Below are 15,189 nucleotides of genomic sequence, written 5' to 3'. Positions count from 1 at the left end.
GTCTGGGTCTGGGCTCTCTCTCAGTCTGAGTCTGGGTCTGGGGGTGTGCTCACTCTCAGTCTGGGTCTGGGTGTGAGCTCACTCTCAGTCTAGATCTGGGTCTGGGGGTGGACTTACTCTCAGTCTGGGCCTGGGTCTGGGAGTGGGCTCTCTCTCAGTCTGGGTCTGGGTCTGGGGGCAGGCTCTCTCTCAGTCTGGGTCTGGAGGTTGGGCTCACTCTCAGTCTGGGTCTGTGTGTGGGTCTGGGGGTGGGCTCACTCTCAGTCTGGGTCTGTGTCTGGGTCTGGGGGTGGGTTCACTCTCAGTCTGGGTCTGGGGGGTGGGCTCACTCTCAGTCTGGGTCTGGGTCTGGGTCTGGAGGTTGGGCTCTCTCAGTCTGGGTCTGGGTCTGGGGGTTGGGCTCTCTCAGTCTGAGTCTGGGTCTGGGGGTTGGGCTCTCTCAGTCTGGGTCTGGTTCTGGGGGTTGGGCTCTCTCAGTCTGGGTCTGGGTCTCGGGGTGGGTTCACTCTCAGTCTGGGTCTGGGTCTGGGACTGGGCTCACTCTCAGTCCGGGTCTGGGGGTGGGCTCACTCTCAGTCTGGGTCTGGGTCTGGGGGTTGGGCTCTCTCAGTCTGGGTCTGGGTCCACTCTCAGTCTGGGTCTGGGTCTGGGCTCACTCTCAGTCTGGGTCTGGGTCTCGACTCACTCTCAGTCTGGGTCTGGGTCTGGGCTCACTCTCAGTCTGGGTCTGGGTCTGAGCTCACTCTCAGTCTGGGTTTGGGTCTGGGCTCACTCTCAGTCTGGGTCTGAGTCTGGGTCTGGGCTCTCTCTCAGTCTGGGTCTGGGGGGTGGGCTCACTCAGTCTGGGTCTGTGTGTGGGTCTGGGGGTGGGCTCACTCTCAGTCTGAGTCTGGGTCTGGGCTCTCTCTCAGTCTGGGTCTGCGTCTGGGTCTGTGCTCACTCTCAGTCTGAGTCTGGGTCTGGGTGTGAGCTCACTCTCAGTCCGGGTCTGGGGGTGGGCTCACTCTCAGTCTGTGTCTGGGTGTGGGGGTTGGGCTCTCTTAGTCTGGGTCTGGGTCTGGGCTGACTCTCAGTCTGGGTCTGGGTCTGGGGGTGGGCTCTCTCTCAGTCTGGGTCTGGGTCTGGACTCTCTCTCAGTCTGGGTCTGGGTCTGGGGGTGGGCTCTCTCTCAGTCTGGGTCTGGGGATGAGCTTTCTCTCAGTCTGGGTCTGGGGATGGGCTTTCTCTCAGTCTGGGTCTCGGTCTGGGGGTGGGCTCTCTCTCAGTCTGGGTCTGGGTCTGAGGTGGGCTCTCTCTCAATCTGGGTCTGGGGGTGAGCTCACTCTCACTGTGTCTGGGTCTGGGGATGGGCTCTCTCTCATTGTGTCTGGGTCTGGGGGTGGGCTCTCTCTCAGTCTGGGTCTGGGGATGGGCTCTCTCTCAGTCTGGGTCTGGGGGTGGGCTCTCTCTCAGTCTGTGTCTGGGTCTGGGGGTGGGCTCTCTCCTACTGTGTCTGGGTCTGGGGATGGGCTCTCTCTCACTGTGTCTGGGTCTGGGGATGGGCTCTCTCTCACTGTGTCTGGGTCTGGGGTGGGCTCACTCTCACTGTGTCTGGGTCTGGGGATGGGCTCTCTCTCACTGTGTCTGGGTCTGAGGGTGGGCGCTCTCTCACTGTGTCTGGGATGGGCTCTCTCTCACTGTGTCTGGGTCTGGGGTGTGCTCACTCTCAGTGTGTCTGGGTCTGGGGTGGGCTCTCTCTCAGTCTGTGTCTGGGTCTGGGGGTGGGCTCTCTCTCACTGTGTCTGGGTCTGGGGGTGGGCTCTCTCTCAGTCTGTGTCTGGGTCTGGGGGTGAGCTCACTCTCACTGGGTCTGGGTCTGAGGTGGGCTCTCTCTCAGTCTGTGTCTGGGTCTGAGGGTGAGCTCACTCTCACTGGGTCTGGGTCTGAGGTGGGCTCTCTCTCAGTCTGGGTCTGGGGGTGAGCTCACTCTCACTGTGTCTGGGTCTGGAGGTGGGCTCTCTCTCACTGTGTCTGGGTCGGGGGTGGGCTCTCTCTCTCAGTCTGGGTCTGGGGGTGAGCTCACTCTCACTGTGTCTGGGGGTGAGCTCACTCTCACTGTGTCTGGGTCTGGGGGTGGGCTCTCTCTCACTGTGTCTGGGTCTGGGGGTGGGCTCTCTCTCACTGTGTCTGGGTCTGGGGGTGAGCTCACTCTCACTGTTTCTGGGTCTGGGGGTGGGCTCTCTCTCACTGTGTCTGGGTCGGGGGTGGGCTCACTCTCAGTCTGTGTCTGGGTCTGGGGGTGGGTTCTCTCTCACTGTGTCTGGGTCTGGGGGTGGGCTCTCTCTCACTGCGTCTGGGTCAGGGGTGGGCTCTCTCTCAGTCTGAGTCTGGGGGTGGGCTCTCTCTCACTGTGTCTGGGTCGGGGGTGGGCTCACTCTCAGTCTGTGTCTGTGTCTGGGGGTGGGCTCTCTCTCACTGGGTCTGGGTCTGAGGTGGGCTCTCTCTCACTGGGTCTGGGTCTGGGGGTGAGCTCACTCTCACTGGGTCTGGGTCGGAGGGTGGGCTCTCTCTCACTGGGTCTGGGTCTGGGGGTGGGCTCTCTCTCAGTGGGTCTGGGTCTGGGGGTGGGCTCTCTCTCACTGGGTCTGGGGGTGGGCTCTCTCTCAGTGGGTCTGGGTCTGGGGGTGGGCTCTCTCTCACTGTGTCTGGGTCTGAGGTGGGCTCTCTCTCAGTCTGTGTCTGGGTCTGGGGGTGAGCTCACTCTCACTGGGTCTGGGTCTGGGTCTGAGGTGGGCTCTCTCTCAGTCTGGGTCTGGGGGTGAGCTCACTCTCACTGGGTCTGGGTCTGGGGGTGGGCTCACTCTCACTGGGTCTGGGTCTGGGGGTGGGCTCTCTCTCACTGTGTCTGGGTCTGAGGTGGGCTCTCTCTCAGTCTGTGTCTGGGTCTGGGGGTGAGCTCACTCTCACTGGGTCTGGGTCTGAGGTGGGCTCTCTCTCAGTCTGTGTCTGGGTCTGGGGGTGAGCTCACTCTCACTGGGTCTGGGTCTGAGGGTGGGCTCACTCTCACTGGGTCTGTGTCTGATGTGGGCTCTCTCTCAGTCTGTGTCTGGGTCTGGGGGTGGGCTCTCTCTCACTGGGTCTGGGTCTGAGGGTGGGCTCTCTCTCACTGGGTCTGGGGGTGGGCTCTCTCTCACTGGGTCTGGGTCTGGGTCTGAGGGTGGGCTCTCTCTCACTGGGTCTGAGGGTGGGCTCTCTCTCACTGGGTCTGGGTCTGAGGTGGGCTCTCTCTCAGTCTGTGTCTGGGTCTGGGGGTGAGCTCACTCTCACTGGGTCTGGGGGTGGGCTCTCTCTCACTGGGTCTGGGGGTGGGCTCTCTCTCACTGGGTCTGGGTCTGAGGGTGGGCTCTCTCTCACTGGGTCTGAGGGTGGGCTCTCTCTCACTGGGTCTGGGGGTGGGCTCTCTCTCACTGGGTCTGGGGGTGGGCTCTCTCTCACTGGGTCTCGGTCTGAGGGTGGGCTCTCTCTCACTGGGTCTGGGGGTGGGCTCTCTCTCACTGGGTCTGGGGGTGGGCTCTCTGTCACTGGGTCTGGGTCTGAGGTGGGCTCTCTCTCACTGGGTCTGGGGGTGGGCTCTCTCTCACTGGGTCTGGGTCTGAGGGTGGGCTCTCTCTCACTGGGTCTGGGTCTGGGGGTGGACTCTCTCTCACTGGGTCTGGGTCTGGGGGTGGGCTCTCTCTCACTGGGTCTGGGTCTGGGTCTGAGGTGGGCTCTCTCTCACTGGGTCTGGGGGTGGGCTCTCTCTCACTGGGTCTGGGGGTGGGCTCTCTCTCACTGGGTCTGGGTCTGAGGGTGGGCTCTCTCTCACTGGGTCTGAGGGTGGGCTCTCTCTCACTGGGTCTGGGGGTGGGCTCTCTCTCACTGGGTCTGGGGGTGGGCTCTCTCTCACTGGGTCTCGGTCTGAGGGTGGGCTCTCTCTCACTGGGTCTGTGTCTGAGGTGGGCTCTCTCTCACTGGGTCTGGGTCTGAGGTGGGCTCTCTCTCACTGGGTCTGGGGGTGGGCTCTCTCTCACTGGGTCTGGGTCTGAGGTGGGCTCTCTCTCACTGGGTCTGGGTCTGAGGTGGGCTCTCTCTCACTGGGTCTGGGGGTGGGCTCTCTGTCACTGGGTCTGGGTCTGAGGTGGGCTCTCTCTCACTGGGTCTGGGGGTGGGCTCTCTCTCACTGGGTCTGGGTCTGAGGGTGGGCTCTCTCTCACTGGGTCTGGGGGTGGGCTCTCTCTCACTGGGTCTGGGGGTGGGCTCTCTGTCACTGGGTCTGGGTCTGAGGTGGGCTCTCTCTCACTGGGTCTGGGGGTGGGCTCTCTGTCACTGGGTCTGGGTCTGAGGTGGGCTCTCTCTCAGTCTGGGTCTGGCGGGGAGGGAGCGCCAGGCGCAGGCGCAGGTCTGGCGGTGACGTCAGGCGGACTGACCCAGAGTGATCCCGGAGCGGGAGCCGCAGCCGGACCGGCGCTGAGCCCGCGGGAGCCGGACCCCGGACCTGTCCGTCTCACACACACTCACAGCCTGGCTGCATGGAGAGGAAAGCCCGCGCCCCGCCCGAGCCCCTGCCCCTGCCCCTGCCCCAGCCCCAGCCCTGCGCCGAGCGGCTGCAGAACGGATTGCACCCGGGGCCCGGCGGCAGCGGCAGCCTGGAGCAGCAGCACGGCTCCCCCGCCAAGAAATGCCGCATCCGCAGGAGGATGGATTCGGGCAGGAAAAACAGACCGCGTAAGTGGCAGGGGGAGAGAGAGAGAGAGAGAGAGATAGGGGGAGGGTGGCAGCGGTGCAAATGTGTGCAGCCGCTCGGGGGATGGGCGGCTGAGGTGGCGATGCAAATGTGATGCTGTTGCGCGACATGGGAGCTGGGCACAGGTGTGTACAGCTGTGCAGCGTGACAGTGCAGATGTTTGCGGTGAGACGGGGACCTGGTGCAGATGTGTTGCTGTACAGATGTGTGCAACATGATATGAAATGATGGTGCAGATGTGTTGCTGTACAGATGTATGCGACATGATATGAGATGGTGCAGATGTGTTGCTGTACAGATGTGTGCAACATATGAGATGATGGTGCAGATGTGTTGCTGTACAGATGTGTGCAAGATTTAAGATGATGGTGCAGATGCGTTGCTGTACAGATGTGTGCAAGATTTAAGATGATGGTGCAGATGCGTTGCTGTACAGATGTGTGCAAGATTTAAGATGATGGTGCAGATGCGTTGCTGTACAGATGTGTGCAACATATGAGATGATGGTGCAGATGTGTTGCTGTACAGATGTGTGCAAGATTTAAGATGATGGTGCAGATGCGTTGCTGTACAGATGTGTGCAACATATGAGATGATGGTGCAGATGTGTTGCTGTACAGATGTGTGCAAGATTTAAGATGATGGTGCAGATGTGTTGCTGTACAGATGTGTGCAACATATGAGATGATGGTGCAGATGTGTTGCTGTACAGATGTGTGCAAGATTTAAGATGATGGTGCAGATGCGTTGCTGTACAGATGCGTTGCTGTACAGATGTGTGCAACATATGAGATAATGGTGCAGATGTGTAGCTGTACAGATGTGAGCAACATGATGTGTTGGTGTACAGATGTGTGCAACCTGATATGAGATGGTGCAGATGTGTTGGTGTACAGATGTGTGCAACATGAGCTGAGATTGTGGTGCAGATGTGTTGGTGTACAGATGTGCGTAACATGATATGAGATGGTGCAGATGTGTGCAACCTATGATATGAGATGGTGCAGATGTGTTGGTGTACAGATGCGTGCAATATGATATGAGATGATGCAGATGTGTTGTATAGATGTGTGCAACATGATATGAGATGGTGCAGATGTGTGCAATATATGACATTATGGTGCAGATGTGTCTAGCTGTACAGATGTGTACTGGTTGACGATACAGTGAGATGACGGTACAGATGTGTACTGGTTGAAGATGTCGTGAGATTGGGGACTGGGTCTAGATGTGTAGCTGTACAGATGTGTCATGTGTGAAGCTGCGGCGTGAGCTGAGTGCTTGAGTTATATCTCAGTCTAACATGGCAGCAGCAGCAGCTATGTTATAAAAACAGTTTGAACAATCCTGCGGGTATTTGCCCATCGTTATCTAATCTATAGTTGCGATACACAGTGTGTGTGTGCCAGTGCTTGTGACCATGGTGCGACCCGCGATATATGAGGTCGATGTGTTATTGCTGCGATCCTTGAACGCCGGGTCTGCCTGCGGCGTTTGCTTTGTCTGATTGGGTGTCGCTTCCTCAGGGGCTCTGGTTGGTTGTTCGTAATCACTGCTGACTTCGTGAGCCGCCCGTGATGGCCAATAAAACCACTTCACGTAAAGTACTCCCACTGACACCAGGGAGAGGTAACATGATTGCTGCCAAAGTGCAAGAACAGGTTTTCTGGGCCACTTTACATTTGCAAATGCTGAACATATTCTTACTCAATCAGTTTCCAGTTTTGTGCTGAATTCATCTTGCAGTTCTGTTTTGAGTCTTTTTTAAAAAAAAAAGATTTGTTAGTGATATAAGGTTACTGCGTCTTGTGCCTGACAACACTTGTAGTTGCAATGAAGCTGAAACAAGCTAAAAAGCCATGTAAGTAACATGCTTATTGTAACTTTATAGATTTGTAATAGTACTGAATTGTACTAATAACTGTAACCTTAACTTTCAAAAGAGAATTGGATAAATATTTGAAGGGCAAGAATTTATAAGGCTATGGGGAAAGAGCAGGGCAGTGGGCTAAGTGGACAGCACTTTCAAAGAGCTGACATAGGCACGATAGACTGAATGGCCTCCTGTGTCATTTTTCAGTATCATTCTATGATTTGATGATTTTAACCTGGATAAATGATAGATTATGGCATGTGGTTTATTATTGCTCAGAAGCCTGTGTTTTCACTGCATCCAGGAGACATTTGTGCTCATTTGGGATACTTGGGCAGAAAATCACATTGCAAACAGTAAATGTCAACGTTAACGGAATTTGTCATGAGCTGTGCTGTGCCATTCCAAATCACACCTTGGCCTAACTGTAGCTGTGTAAAATAATAGAATGGGTTATCAGAAGTAAACCTGCGGGTTCTCTGTACAATAATGGACTCTCAAGTTTTTCAGATGAAAGAAAAGACTTGCATTTTATATAGCACCCTTCACGACCACCGGATGTCCCAAAGCGCTTTACAGCCAATGAAGTACTTTTTGAAGTGTAGTCCATGTACTGTAGATAATACGTTACACTGAGGCCCTGGGTGTTAAAGAAATCAACGATAGAATTGAAAAGCAGTGACATTATGTTGAACTTGTATAGAACTTTGGTTCAACCACACGTGGAGTACTGTGCACAGTTCTGGTCTCTATTATATAAAGGATATAGCGGTACTGGAGAAGGTGAAAACTAGATTTACCAGAATGATACCAGAACTGAGGTTATACCTGTCAGGAAAGGCCGATCAGGCTGGGGTAATTTTCTCTCGAAAAGAGAAGACTGAGGGGTGACCTGGTAGAGATCTTTAAGATTATGAAAGGGTTTGATAGGGTATGAAATCGAGATGTTTTCACTCGTGGGAGATGAAAAATATGGAACTCGTTACCTCGAGGAGTAGTTGAGGTGATTAACGCAGATGCAGTTAAGGAGAAGTTATATAAACACGAAGGAGAAAGGAACAGAAACTTCTGCTGATAGGATTAGATGAAGAGGGGTGGGAAGAGGCTCGTGTGGAGCATAAAATCCGGCATAGACCAGTTGGGCCTAATGGCGTGTTTCTGGGCTGTACATTCTATGCAAGCAGGGGGAGGATCATGCTTGATCCATCTCCTTTATTTCTTTGGGGCAGTGGCATGCCAAATGGTAAGCACAATGAGGTATTGTTCTTAAACTATTGGAAGGTATTTGACAAAATTCCACCCCAAAGTTTAGTCCTTAAATTCAAAGCTGTGGGGATTCACGGTAAATCTTGGGTATGAATAATAATTTGGCTGAAAGGCAGGATACAATTGGCTATTTGTTATGTCGGGTTGGGCGTGGATGTGGTGTGCCCCAGGGGTTGGTATTGGGGCCATTACTGTTTCTAATTTACACCAATGTGAATTGGTCAAATTTGTAGCTGATACTAGAAGGACAGTGGAATTTGAGGAGGCAGCTCAGAAGTTACAGTAGGAGTTAGACGCAATATGTAATTGGGTAAGAATAATGGCAGATCAGACTTAATGCAGACAAGTGTAAAGTGCTGCATATAGGAAGGCATAACGGGTGACAAACATACTCAATGATGTTGAAATAGCTAAAGATGAAGTTGAAAGTGACCCTAGGCGTCTTAGTAGACTTGCTGTTCAACTTGTCCAACCGATGCAGACCTCGAACACTGCGTTCACTCGAATGGCTCTTCCATGGACTGCCTCCAGTGCTTGACTATCTTCCTTGTATCTTGCAGAGCAGCAATTAACAAAGCTAATAGAATGTTGAAGTGATTTATGTGCCCATGAGAACTTCACAAAATGCCCACCAGATAATTCTGGACATGTGTCCATGCTGTTAAAACCTTTTTTTTTTAATTAAGTACTTTTTCTTTAATGTTCTTGCCTTTTAATGCACCAAATTTTGTAATTCAGCAAATAATAGGTGGGTGAAAACAAATGCACATTTTAAAATCTAATTGGTTTTTGATCAGTGGCTTAGAGAAATTAAACCACTGGCATCACGGGGGAAAAAAAAACTTGCATTTATATAAAATTCAGCTAGTTTAGTCTGGAGAAATTAGGTTTTTTATACTCGGTGAGTTATGATCTGGAATGCACTGCTTGAAAGGGTGGTGGAAGCAGATTCGGCAGTAACTTTCAAAAGGGAATTGGATCTCTACTTAAAAAGGAAAACTTTGCAGGGTTACGGGGAAAAAGTAAGTGGGTGGGACTAATTATTAGCTCTTTCAGAGAACCAGAACAGGCACAATGGGCCAAATACCCTCATTCTGAGCTGCAGATTCTATGATCCTATGACATAGAAACATAGAAAATAGATGCAGGAGTAGGTCATTCAGCCCTTCTAGCCTGCACCGCCATTCAATGAGTTCATGGCTGAACATGCAACTTCAGTACCCCCTTCCTGCTTTCTCGCCATACCCCTTGATCCCCCGAGTAGTAAGGACTTCATCTAACTCCCTTTTGAATATATTTAGTGAATTGACCTCAACTACTTTCTGTGGTAGAGAATTCCACAGATTCACCACTCTGGGTGAAGAAGTTTCTCCTCATCTCGGTCCTAAATGGCTTACCCCTTATCCTTAGACTGTGACCCCTGGTTCTGGACTTCCCCAACATTGGGAACATTCTTCCTGCATCTAACCTGTCTAAACCCGTCAGAATTTTAAACGTTTCTATGAGGCCCCCTCTCATTCTTCTGAACTCCAGTGAATACAAGCCCAGTTGATCCAGTTTTTCTTGATAGGTCAGTCCCACCATCCCGGGAATCAATCTGGTGAACCTTCGCTGCACTCCCTCAATAGCAAGAATGTCCTTCCTCAAGTTAGGAGACCAAAACTGTACACAATACTCCAGGTGTGGCCTCACCAAGGCCCTGTACAACTGTAGCAACACCTCCCTGCCCCTGTACTCAAATCCCCTCGCTATGAAGGCCAACATGCCATTTGCTTTCTTAACCGCCTGCTGTACCTGCATGCCAACCTTCAATGACTGATGTACCATGACACCCAGGTCTCGTTGCACCTCCCCTTTTCCTAATCTGTCACCATTCAGATAATAGTCTGTCTCTCTGTTTTTACCACCAAAGTGGATAACCTCACATTTATCCACATTATACTTCATCTGCCATGCATTTGCCCACTCACCTAACCTATCCAAGTCACTCTGCAGCCTCACAGCATCCTCCTCGCAGCTCACACTGCCACCCAACTTAGTGTCATCCGCAAATTTGGAGATACTATAATTAATCCCCTCGTCTAAATCATTAATGTACAATGTAAACAGCTGGGGCCCCAGCACAGAACCTTGCGGTACCCCACTAGTCACTGCCTGCCATTCTGAAAAGTACCCATTTACTCCTACTCTTTGCTTCCTGTCTGACAACCAGTTCTCAATCCACGTCCGCACACTATCCCCAATCCCATGTGCTTTAACCTTGCACATTAATCTCTTGTGTGGGACCTTGTCGAAAGCCTTCTGAAAGTCCAAATACACCACATCAACTGGTTCTCCCTTGTCCACTCTACTGGAAACATCCTCAAAAAATTCCAGAAGGTTTGTCAAGCATGATTTCCCTTTTACAAATCCATGCTGACTTGGACCTATCATGTCACCATTTTCCAAATGCACTGCTATGACATCCTTAATAATTGATTTCATCATTTTACCCACTACCGATGTCAAGCTGACCGGTCTATAATTCCCTGTTATCTCTCTCCCTCCTTTTTTAAAAAGTGGGGTTACATTGGCTACCCTCCACTCCATAGGAACTGATCCAGAGTCAATGGAATGTTGGAAAATGACTGTCAATGCATCCACTATTTCCAAGGCCACCTCCTTAAGTACTCTGGGATGCAGTCCATCAGGCCCTGGGGATTTATCGGCCTTCAATCCCATCAATTTTCCCGATTAATAAAGATTTCCCTCAGTTCCTCCTCCTTACTAGACCCTCTGACCCCTTTTATATCCGGAAGGTTGTTGGTGTCCTCCTTAGTGAATACCGAACCAAAGTACTTGTTCAATTGGTCTGCCATTTCTTTGTTCCCCGTTATGACTTCCCCTGATTCTGACTGCAGGGGACCTACGTTTGTCTTGACTAACCTTTTTCTCTTTACATACCTATAGAAACTTTTGCAATCTGCCTTAATGTTCCCTGCAAGCTTCTTCTCGTACTCCATTTTCCCTGCCCTAATCAAACCCTTTGTCCTCCTCTGCTGAGTTCTAAATTTCTCCCAGTCCCCGGGTTCGCTGCTATTTCTGGCCAATTTGTATGCCACTTCCTTGGCTTTAATACTATCCCTGATTTCCCTTGATAGCCACGGTTGAGCCACCTTCCCTTTTTTATTTTTACGCCAGACAGGAATGTACAATTGTTGTAGTTCATCCATGCGGTCTCTAAATGTCTGCCATTGCCCATCCACAGTCAACCCCTTAAGTATCATTCACCAATCTATCCTAGCCAATTCACGCCTCATACCTTCAAAGTTAGCCTTCTTTAAGTTCTGGACCATGGTCTCTGAATTAACTGTTTCATTCTCCATCCTAATGCAGAATTCCACCATATTATGGTCACTCTTCCCCAAGGGGCCTCACACAATGAGATTGCTAATTAATCCTCTCTCATTACACAACACCCAGTCTAAGATGGCCTCCCCCCTAGTTGATTCCTCGACATATTGGTCTAGAAAACCATCCCTTATGCACTCCAGGAAATCCTCCTCCACCGTATTGCTTCCAGTTTGGCTCGCCCAATCTATGTGCATATTAAAGTCATCCATTATAACTGCTGCACCTTTATTGCATGCACCCCTAATTTTCTGTTTGATATCCTCCCCAACATCACTACTACTGTTTGGAGGTCTGTACACAACTCCCACTGATGTTTTTTGCCCTTTGGTGTTCTGCAGCTCTACCCATATAGATTCCACATCATCCAAGCTAATGTCCTTCCTAACTATTGCATTACCATTGACCTACCATTCAAATTCATGCTAACTCTCTCTGATCAGTTCATTCTTGTCAAACTACTCAGTCACTCTGTATCTGACGACAGATTCCAGTAACTTCCCCACTAATCACGTTAAACTGATGGATCTGGAGTTTCCTGTTTTCTCCTTTCCTCTCTTAAATAATGGAGCGACATTCGTAATTTTCCAATCTAGATAACTTTGGAACATTGTCTAATGTATCTACAATTTCCTTCCTTTTGTTTCTAACCCAGGATATTAAAAGAAAAATCAGGTCCTGAAGATTTGTTTATCTTGAGTCTCATTATTTTCTCCATTGCCATTTTAAAGAAACTTCTATTACTTCAATACATTCCTCCCTTTGATATATTTTTAGGTTCCTTTGTACTGCCGGTATTTTGTCCTCCTCTTATACTGTGAACATGGATACAAAGTATTCATTTAACAAGACTGCCATTTCCTTATGTCCATTATTGTCTCACCTGCATCTGTCTTCATTGGACCCCTTTCCCTTTACCGCTCTCTTTATGTTAATATATTCAAAAGAACTTTTACTGTTTGCTTTAATAACCCTTTCCTCATTCCCTTTTTGCACCTCGTTACTTTTTTTGTATCTCTTTGTTGCTTTTTATAGCTCTCCCAGTCTGCTGGACTTTTGCATTTCCTTGCATTTGTGTCAGCCTTTTCTTTTAGCTTGATACTGTCTCTTACCTCATTTAGAAACATAGAAACATAGAAACATAGAAAATAGGTGCAGGAGTAGGCCATTCGGCCCTTCTAGCCTGCACCGCCATTCAATGAGTTCATGGCTGAACATTCAACTTCAGTACCCCATTCCTGCTTTCTCGCCATACCCCTTGATCCCCCTAGCAGTAAGACCATGGATGCTTAACTACACAAGTGGAGCTTTTGCTTTGTACTGGTTTTGTATTGTACCAAATATCTATTTGCATACTTTGTCTGTAGGTTTGCTCATTAACAGTTCAGCCCGGTTTACAGGGGTCAGTTTATTTCTCATCTCTTCAAAGTTAGACTTACTTAAATTTTAAACTTTAGTTTGTGACTCTCCCTCTCAAATCTATTTTCAAATTCAGTTATATTCTGGTCAAAATTTGAAAAATGTTCTGTTGCCGTCAGATTGTTAATTCTGGTTCATTACTCATCACTAAATCGAGTATGACCTGTTCTCTTTGCTGGTTCTAAAACATATTGGGGCAGAAATTACAGTCAGAGGCTTCCTTTGGATGAACGCCTTTGAACTGAAAAAAATCTACGAAAGTATCCGGTGGTCATGGAGTTACGTAGGATTCCAGTCGGAGGCCTAGGTTCGCTGTGCAGCGTACGGGGAGACGACTTCCCCGTACGTACGGAAATGCTGGCGTCACATGGGCCTGGACCACCAATCACGAGGTAGTATTCTCATTGATAATAATGGGAACTCCCTTTTACGAGTTCCCATTACTATCGATGAGAAAACCCTCCGAAAGCATGAAACACAGCATAATAAGTTTTAAAACAAACCTCACATTTAAAATTAAATGTTTTAGAAAAAAAAAATATTTTTTGGAATTTGTTTTAATAGGATTAAAAATAAACTTGCTTAATGGACAGGGTTTTTAATATTAAAAATGAATGATTACATTTCATTTTTCTATGTTTTAAAAGTGTTAAGCTGATAAAAGTAGACTATATGCCTGCTTTTACCAGACATAAAAGTTTGAAGGAGATTCGATGGGCAAATAGCCCAATCTCTGGCACACAAATGTCCTTCTCCTGGGGATGCAGAGGATCTATTCGGCGAAATCTTGACGGATCGGAAAAGCTGGTTCTCGGCTCATGTGCATCTCACCTCGAAAACTGTCTTTTGCGAGGTGTCGCTGGGTCAGTGCACACTTCGTACGCACCTTGCAAGGCCGCAATTGTCTCTCCATTGTTCTATAAAGGTGCCCCGCATATATTCTAGAAATTCATTGCCTTTATTACTTGAGCTGTTTAGCTTCATTCAGTCGTTGTGAAAATCTCCCTTTATAACCACATTGTTTCCGTGACATGCTTATCCGATCTCCATATTTATATATCTCCACTACCTCACTATCAGGAGGTCTGTAGACAACTCCCTCTAGAGTCTTGCATCCTTTGCTCTCCTCAATTCTAACCATAGTGTTTCCACTGTCTGATCACCATTACTGATATCCTTTCTACTGCTGCAATTGTGTCTTGTATCAATATTTATTTTTTTCTCCTCCTGTCCCAATTTGCCTGTCCTTTTTAAAGATCTTGTAGCCTGGAACATTTAGCCTCTGCATTGGCTCCTAGATTAGACCCTTTAACTGAATTTCTGTTACTAACTCGCTTGTTTTATTTCTTAAGCTGTGTGCAGTTGTGCACAGCACTCTTTGGATAACTTCCCCAGCCCTGCCCGTATGTCCTGCTGGTGTATTTTCACACTTGGACTGACCTCAATCTTTGCTGATACTCTGTACATTGCTATACAGATGATTTAATATGTTCTTATTTTTCAGGTGTTTTGTTATAACCTCTTCTGTTCCCGGAATATTTGCTAATTATTACTTTTGTACTCTGATCTTTGCTCTTTTCCATTCTTATTATCTTTAGTGTACTATCATTTTTACTCGCATACTCCCTCCTCCCTTTTGCTGGGTTAAAGTCCTTCCACAGCTCTGTTTCTTCTGGAATAGTGGTCACTATTCCCTCTGTTTTTTGGGGTTGCGTGGTCCCTTTAATGAGCTGCGCGCTCCATTCAAACTTCCGTGCATGTGCAGCTGTTCTTTTTTAAAAGCCGGTGAGCCGCTGCACGGGACCTCCAGAGCGTCGCGTGACCGCGCAGCTTAAATAGGACATTGATTGTGGCCCCAGCCTAGTTCAGAGACAGCCCATCCCAGCGATACAGTTTCATGTCCCAATACTGATGTCAATGTTCCATGAAATGGAATCCCTTCTTCCCACACCACTCTTTCAATCACGCATTCACTTTCCTGAGCTGTTTATTCCTATGTCAGTTAGCACATGGGGATGGAAATCTGGAGATTTCCACCCTCAAAATCCTGCACTTTAATTTGGCTCCTAGCTCCTGATGGCTGAGATATGAGGAGGACAACCCTGTTCCTCTGATTAGTGCCATAATATCCTTTATGTCAACCTAAGAGGGCAGTTTCGGCTTCATTTAATATCTCATTCAAAAGTCAGCACCTCTGTCAGTACAGCACTCGAGTGTCCGTTATATTATGCAGCTTGGGTCCTGGAATGGGGCTTGAACAAAGTCAAGAGTGTTACCAGTGTACCAAGGCTGACACATGAATGGCATGGCCATCTTTGTTAAATGCAGCAGGACGACCAAGGAAGACGAGGAGGGACAGTGAATTAGCATTTCATGCCATACCAGAGCACTCTTGGTCCTGTGTAGGGTGGACATTGAAGGGATCCGAATAGGGAGAGTGTAGCAAAAGTTGGGCGCGGAGCTAGGTGGCAATGATATA

At 49.2% G+C, this 15,189-nt stretch overlaps 1 protein-coding gene across 1 annotated transcript in view; it reads left to right on the top strand.

Annotated features, from left to right (window-relative positions):
- Positions 1–4,449: 4,449 nt before the first annotated feature.
- The window catches only part of LOC139259616 (pantothenate kinase 1-like), a 106,408-nt gene continuing 95,668 nt past the window's right edge, over positions 4,450–15,189 (top strand). Inside the window, exon 1 of the mRNA XM_070875101.1 lies at positions 4,450–4,743. Within this exon, the coding sequence (XP_070731202.1) occupies positions 4,548–4,743 (196 nt within the window). The 5' untranslated portion in view covers positions 4,450–4,547. The remainder of the gene's footprint in view (positions 4,744–15,189) is intronic.

Source organism: Pristiophorus japonicus, chromosome 3 (assembly GCF_044704955.1).
Source record: "Pristiophorus japonicus isolate sPriJap1 chromosome 3, sPriJap1.hap1, whole genome shotgun sequence".
NCBI lineage: Eukaryota > Metazoa > Chordata > Chondrichthyes > Pristiophoridae > Pristiophorus > Pristiophorus japonicus.
The sequence above is the reverse complement of the archived record's forward strand: the minus strand, read 5'-3'. Positions and strand labels throughout refer to the sequence as shown.